The sequence below is a fragment of the Nannospalax galili genome, unplaced genomic scaffold, assembly GCF_000622305.1.
Source record: "Nannospalax galili isolate Female #2095 unplaced genomic scaffold, S.galili_v1.0 scaffold668, whole genome shotgun sequence".
Lineage (NCBI taxonomy): Eukaryota > Metazoa > Chordata > Mammalia > Rodentia > Spalacidae > Nannospalax > Nannospalax galili.
This window is the reverse complement of record NW_008358090.1, coordinates 1,454,898-1,462,671: the sequence shown is the minus strand read 5'-3', so window position 1 is coordinate 1,462,671 and position 7,774 is coordinate 1,454,898. Positions and strand designations below refer to the sequence as shown.

At 41.4% G+C, this 7,774-nt stretch overlaps 1 protein-coding gene and 1 pseudogene across 3 annotated transcripts in view; one reads left to right on the top strand and one right to left on the bottom strand.

The window, feature by feature from the left end:
* Meiob (meiosis specific with OB-fold) overlaps positions 1–2,997 on the top strand; it is a 45,928-nt gene extending 42,931 nt beyond the window's left edge. For all 3 annotated transcript variants that reach the window (XM_029557750.1, XM_029557751.1, XM_008856266.2), the window contains one exon: positions 2,687–2,997. In XM_029557750.1, coding sequence (XP_029413610.1) covers positions 2,687–2,797 — 111 coding nt within the window. In that variant the 3' untranslated portion in view covers positions 2,798–2,997. The remainder of the gene's footprint in view (positions 1–2,686) is intronic.
* On the bottom strand, positions 788–1,794 carry LOC108490103 (annotated as a pseudogene).
* Positions 2,998–7,774: the final 4,777 nt, after the last annotated feature.

The following is a 7,774-nucleotide window of genomic DNA, read 5'->3' as shown; positions in this document are numbered from 1 at the left end:
ATTTTTATTTATGTGTATGCATGTATTGCCTGCATGTAGGTAAGTGCACTCGTGTTGAGCAATGCCTGTGGAGGTCAGAAGAAGCTGTCAGATCCCCTGGGACTGGAGTTTTGGACAGTTGTTAGCTGCCATGTGGGTGCTGGGTTCAAACCCGGGTCTTCTACAAGCACAACCAGTGTTCTTTTTTTTTTTTTTTTGGTGTTTTTGAGACAGGGTCTCCCTGTAGTCCCAGCTGTCTTGGAACTATGTAGATGAGACCAGGCTGGCCTGGAACTCACAGAGATCCGCCTGCCTCTCCCTCCCAAGTGTTGGGATTAAAAGCATGTGCCACCACGCCCGGCTACAACCAGCATTCTTAACTGCTGAGCCATCTCTCCAGCCCCCTATTTTTATTTTTTTATGTGTATAAATATATTGCCTGCTGTTAAATGCTCTACCCCTGAGCTATAACTATTCATTAGAAGATAACAGAAGGCATTGTATTATATTTTGCCAAATTAAAGCCTTATTTATGTTTTCACCCTTTCTATTTTGTTGGACACTGAACAGAGTTTTGTCTTTTCTAATCCTTGTTAGACTACTGTTTTTTAATAATTTGTTTATTATTTTTATTTTATGTGTATGCATGTATTGCCGGTGCTGGGATTCGAACCCAGGTCTTCTGCAAGAACAACCAATGTTCTTAACCGCTGAGCCATCTCTCCAGCCCCTAGACTACATTTATTTATTTATTTATTTATTTATTTATTTATTTATTTATTTATTTTTACTTTCATCTGCATTTATTTTGTGCTCAGTTTATTCCCGTGCCGTAAATTTTTGTTTCTTCAGTTTCTTCTGGGATATCTTTTTCTTTTGGGCAACTTCCTCTTCAGGCTTAGGAACAATTTGTTCCTTTTCAGTGAGGAACATTTTAATATGGCAGGGGGAGCTCATGTATAGGTTAATGTGACCATGAGCTCTGTAAGTTCTGCGGTGCATCTTGGGCAATTTGTTCACCTGGATGCTCAATGACCAGAGAGTCTACATCCAAACCCTTAAGTTCAGCATTACTTTCCAAATTTTTAAGCATGTGTAGTGAAAATTCAGCACTCTTTCTGGGCCACCGACCTTGTGTCCAGCCCCAGGGTTTGGCCTGGGCACACTTACCAACTCCACTGTTATAATGCCAGAATGGCACACACTGCTTCTTTAAAGTGACATTTTTCAGATACTTGGTGGCTTTTCGGATATGCATACCCTTGATGGCCTGGGCAATTTCACGTGTGCTCTTAAAGTGAACATGAAGATTGGAACCTCTTAATTTGCATGATTTTGTAGGGTTTTCTGGGTGAAGATAGTAGCAAACCATTTTCACAGGTCACCTCGGGCCCCTTAGAGGAAGAGGAAGCCCAAAGGATCCTGGGAGAACTCATGAGAACTTGACCTCTCTAGACTACTGATTTAAAGAGAAAAATAAAAAATTTTTAAAAAGCCAACTCTGTAGACACCTCCAGAGTTTAGTTTTTTTTTTTTTTTCTTTTCCGGAGCTGAGGACAGAACCCAGGGCCTTGCGCTTGCTAGGCAATCACTCTACCACTGAGCTAAATCCCCAACCTCCAGAGTTTAGTTTTATAATAAAACTGTTTGACTAATTAGACCTTTCCATTCCTAAAGATAAAATAAATGTAATCCTTTACCTTATTTTGGTCAGTTAATTGTTCTCCCAGAAGATCAAAGTGGTAAAAACAACATGAAATTTAACATTTTGGGGGGGGTTCTTTTTGAGACAGGGTCTCCCTGTAGCCCCAGCTGTCCTGGAACTCACTATGTAGACCAGGCTGGCCTTGAACTCACAGAGATTGGCCTGCCTCTGCCTCCCAAGTACTGGGATTAAAGGCATGTGCCACCACGCCCAGCTGAAATTTAACATTTTAATACTGATGTTGTACACTGTTTTACTTAACATTTTGGAAAGTTACTGCCTCAGAAAACACTGTTTTTGTTTCTAATTTAATTGGTTTTTGTAATGGCAGTCAGCAAATAAAGAGATGCTTATTCAAACATGAAAATATATATATATATATATTGCCTGCTTGTATATAGGTGCACCTTGTTGTGTAATGCCTGCAGAGGGCAGAAGAGGGCATCAAATTCCCCTGGAACTGGAATTATGTATGGTTGTTAGCCACTATGTGGGTGCTAGGAACTGAATCTGGGTCCTTTGAAAGAGCAGCCAGTGCTCTTAACCACTGAGCCATCTCTCCAGCCCCAAGATTAAACATTTTATATAATTTTTATATTTCAATTAAAAATGCTAGCCAAGTGTGGTGGTGCAGACCTTTAATCCCAGCACTCGAGAGACAAAGGCAGGCAGATATCTGTGAGATGGAGGCCATTCTGGTCTACATAGCATGTTACAGGCCCGCTGGGGCTACAAGGAGACCCTGTATAGAAAAAATAAAAATAAAAAAAACAAAAAACAGCAACAAAAAAACTGCTACTTAAGCTGGGTCTGGCAATGTATACTTTGAGGATCATGAATTTGAAGCCAACCTGAGCTACACACAAGATCCTGTCTCAGAAAAGCACAAAAATCAAACAACAAAAATAAACCTTTCAAGTTTTTTCTTCATGGTCATTGTTTTTCAGTTTTATGTACAAGGCAGTATTTAAAGCTAATCTTCTGTCTCTTTTTCTCCTTCAGTTGATTTTATCACACAGAGCAAGGGGTGGACTGAAAGTTAGCATACTCTCCTGTAAGCTTGCAGATCCTACTGAAGCATGTAGGAATCTGTCTGGACAAAGACACTTTTAAAAATAAGCTTTGTTCTAAATTCTGGAAAAAGTGTAGGGATGTCACTTTTAAATGGAATGTTATATATAAGATTGTATTTTGCCTAAATGTAGTACAAATGTTTCCTAGACAATCACTTTGTTTGCTTCACTAGAAATAGTCTTGTAAAACCATTTCTACTAGGTTTGCCCTGTCTTCACACAAGCTGGAAAATGTTTACTTATGTGTATTAATAAACAAGTTTAATCTTCCTCACAGATGTGAAAATTTATTTTCTTTAACTCTGGAAAAGGTTAGGATCTCTCACAATATCTTTCCTGGAGTGTAGTGGCAATTGTCACCTGACAGGACACTGTGAAAGGCTCATGATGTTGGGGGCACAGCAGTCATGGGCAAGCCTGTTTAGCAGCTCACCCTAGTCTTTGGTGATGACACACTGGAGTTACCTGGCTTGCTGACTCAGGGTTGGCATTTATGAGCCTGAATCAGCTGGAAGGAAGGAGACCAACTTCAAAAGCTTACAAGAGTGGTGTCAGAGTCCCAGGAACTTTGAAGAGGGAATCTACTCAGGACATTAGGACAACAGCTGCTTTTCATCCTAAACTGCACATGGATTTGTGCTGCTTCCCTCAAACACTAGCCCCTCTGTGGGGCCAGCACTGATCTGAAGAACTGGGTGGCTCTTCCAACTGCAAATCCAACCCATCATCCTGCATTGGAGTGAATAAAAAGAAAAAGTGAGTATAAACTCTTTTGCCAAGTGTAGAGGGGCGTACCTTACATCCCAGGAGAGGAAGGCAAATCTCTGGGTTGAAAGCCATTCTGGTCTACATAGTGAGTTGCAGGCCATCCAGGACTACATAGTGAGACACTGTCTTAAAATACAAAAATTGCCGGGCGTGGTGGCACACGCCTTTAATCCCAGCACTGGGGAGGCAGAGGCAGGTGGATCTCTGTGAGTTCAAGGCCAGCCTGGTCCACATAGTGAGTTCCAGGACAGCTGGAGCTACAGGAAGACCAAAAAAACAAACAAAAACTCTTATGAAGCTGGTGTTGGGAGGTACACTTGCCTTGTCTAATGTTTTCTATGGTTTTTACTATATGCAGTCATAGAGGAGGTTTGCCTGGTGATCCTGGTGTGTCCAAAATGAGGTGATAAATGAGGCAGTGAAGGACTTGATCTAGATGAACAAGATGGGCCTGATGAACTTCTCATTCTCTTTGAGGAAGGAGACATGGATCTTTTAAGCAGGCATAGTCAGCAAGGTGACAAGGAAGGACAGATGAAGAGGTGGAGCAGTCTGGTTGGGGAGAGAGAACTGAGGTGCCAAAGCAGGATTCATACCCACTATTGCCTAAAGTGAGAGTGGGTATGGGCCTGTTAGCTTTCTGTTTTGTGACTAAATTTCAAAGGAAATACACTTAAAGGAGGAGAGGTTTATTTTGGCTCATGATTTCAGATGTTTTCCCTTGGCTTTGGCTTAAAGCTGAACATAATTGGAGGCGTGTGGTAGAAAAAAGCTACCTGCCTCATGGAGGCTGGGAAACAAGATTCCCAAGAACGTACCCCAAGGATCCCTTCCTTTCCATTGGGTCCCACCTTATATGTCTCCCCTCTCCCCTCTCCTCCCCTCCCCCCTCCTCCCCTCCCCCCTCTCCCCCCACTCTGTTTTCTTCCAAAAAGATTTTCCTACTATGTGGCAGGCTGACCTTGAACTTTTTTTGAGGTAGGGTCTCATTATGTATCCCTGGCTGGCCTGGAACTGGCTCTATAGATCAGGCTGGCTTCTGCCTCCCATTGCTAGGATTAAAGGCATGCACCACCACACCCAGCTGGTCTTGTACATATACGCCTCCTGTTTCAGTCTCCTAAACTCTGAGATTATAGGGTTATCCTTGAATTTATTATATACCTGAGGATGCCTTGAACTGCTGATGCCCCTGTTTCTACTTCCTAGGTACTAGGATTACAAGGGTACATCACCATGCCTTGCCATGTCCTCAGTTTCTTACACCATCTAACAGCCCATCAAATTATGAACCCATCAATGGCCTAATCCATCGACTAGGTCAGAGCCCTGTTGATCCTTTCACTTCCTAGAAGTCCATTATAGAGGCAACCAAGCTTTTAGCACATAACCTTTGGGGGAATATTTTAGATCTAAACCACATTGGTGCTCCTCCTAGGCATGTTAGGGACTGGGCTACGGCCCAGTCTTCATCTACAGCATCAGATCTGTAGGCACCAGGCCTGGCTCTTGTACCAAGGACCTCACCTGCACTGCCTGTCTCACCACTGGTTTCCACTACATAATAAGAGGCATTCTCCTGGCAGGGTACCCTGGCAGCGCTGTTCTCAGTCACAGTTGAGTTCCAGCATGGCCAGCAAAGGGCTCTAAATTACCTCCTCATAGTCAAGGTGACCTTATCTCTCAGTCTTCGTGTTTAACTGCCACCCTGGTTCAGGCCTTTGCTGTTGGTGTAGGAAGCTGTAGGGTGAGATGACAAGCCAAGCCAAATAATTATGTTGCAGAGTTTAACTCATAAATTTTATGAGATGAAAGTTACAAATTATAACTATAGCCATATATTATATATTACACTATAATATACTTTACACTTATTTTATTTTGGGACTACTTTATAATAAACATTTTCTTTTTTTATTTTTAATTATTTTGTGTGTATGAATGTTTTGTCTGCATGTAAATGTACCCACGCCACACAATGCCTTCAGAGGCCAGAAAAAGGCGTCATAATTGGAGTTATGTGGATGGTTGTTAGCTGCTATGTGGGTTCTGGGAACTGACCCAGGTCCTCTGCTTTTAAGTGCTTAGCCATCTCTCAAGCCCCAATAAACATTTTCTTATATCACTAATATTATCAATATTCTATATTTTAATAGCTATATTTCATCATATGAGTTTAGGACAGTGAGTATAATCAATCCAATACTGTTGCACACTTAGGATGTTTTCTGGTTTTTGCTGTTATAAACAATAATGAAAAATTTTCCATGTTCTTCGTTTGTTTTTGTCTTTTTAATATTTTATTTTTATTTTATGTGTCTGAGTGTATGTGTGTAAGTGCACCCATGTCATGCAGTGCCTTTGGAGGTCAGGAGAGGGTGTTGGATCTCCTGGAACTGGAGTTATGGACGTTGTTAGCCGCTGTTAGGGTGCTGGGACTCTAACCTGGGTCCTTTGCAAGAGCAGTCAGTGTTCTTAACCACTGAGCCATCTCTCCAGCCCAATTGTTTTTTTTTGTTTTTTTGTTTTTTTTTTTTGATAAGGTCTCACTGTGTAGCCCTGGCTGGCCTGGGACTTGCTATGTAGACCAAACTGACCTTGATCTACCTGATTCTGCCTCCCAAGTACTAGGATTGAAGGCCTGTGCCACCATGCCCACCTGCTTGTCTGTGTTTTTAATCGTTGCCTTGAGATAAATTTCTAGACATTACATTGTTACTATATATGTCCTTATATGTGTATTTATTGTATTGCAGCACAAACTGGTCTCAAACTCACTATGTACCTTAGATTGGTTGACTTTGAACTCCCAATTCTCCTGCCTCTACTTCCCATGTAGTAGGATTATGGGTATGTGCCACCATGCCAAATTCATAAACTGCTATAATATTAATGGCTAACATTATTAAATCCTTTTTATGTGACTTATAAATAGCATTTTTCTATTATCTGATATATATATATATATATTATTTTGCCCATTTTCACAGATGGGACATGAAGGCCCAGCTAGAGATAGAAACAGAAGTGGACAGATTCTGTAGCTGCAGGTTCAAGCCCAATCAACCCAGGCTTCCTGCTCCAAGCTTCTCCTTTTGTGGTTCCTAACAATTCCAAATTCTCATAGCAACTGGGAAAATTCAGGTTAATTTATTTAAAGTGTTTAGCTCATGCACTTAGCCCATGATCAGTAAATACCAATTATTGTAAACTTTGAGGCTTATTACTTACTGGTCCTCATTTTAGTAGTATTTTTTGTTGCATGAATTCTGTAGTTTTGAATTTTTCCTAGTGTACCATTAATCTTCCACTTTCCCTTTAAAGCCGATGAAGATTTTAATGTATTTGATTAAGTGTGTTGAAAGGAAATATAAAACCGATCTGACAATAGGGATGCTACAGTATCGTTTGTACAGATAAAGCAGATAACTATTAAAGGTACATAAATTAATAGCCTAGCCAAGGTATTTATCCTTGGCTAGAGTGTGTGGGGTTGGGAGAAGCATTCTGAAATTTTGTTTTGTGACATTCTTCCTGAGGAGATGTAAACAAACATCTACTTACCCCAAATAGTGATACTTTTTTTAAGTGCTGGGAATTGAACCTATGGTTCTCTCCATTATAGTGATAGGCGAGTGTTCTACCACTGTGCTACATTCCCAGCCTTTTTTTTTGGGAGGGGGGGTGCAGGGTTTCATGTAGTCCAGGCTGACCTTGAACTTGTTATGTAGTGAAGAATGACCATGAACTCCTGAGATTATAGGCATGCCCAGTTTATGTGGTGTTGGGGACTGGACTTTTTTTTTACTTTGTATTTTGAGACAAGATCTCATTAAATTACATAGCCTTATACTGACTCTGACTCTGTAGTACAGATAGGCCTTGAACTTGTTATATTCCTGCCTCAGTTTCAGTTTTTTTGTTTTTGTTTTTGTTTTTGGTCTTTTTGAGACAGGGTCCCCCTGCAGCCCCAGCTGGCCTGGAACTCACTATGTAGACCAGGCAGGCCTTGAACTCACAGAGATCTCCTGCCTCTGCCTCCCAAGTGCTGGGACTACAGGTGTGCACCACCATGCCCAGCATCCTGCCTCAGTTTCAGGAGTAGTTGGAATTACAGGCCAGTGGTACTGGGCCTGGCCTAATGCTCATTTTGTATAGATGTCCAGTGGGAGGGGACATGTATTTCCTGCCTCTGCCTCCTAAGTGCTGAGATTAAAGATGTGCACTACCACACCAGGCTCATATATAT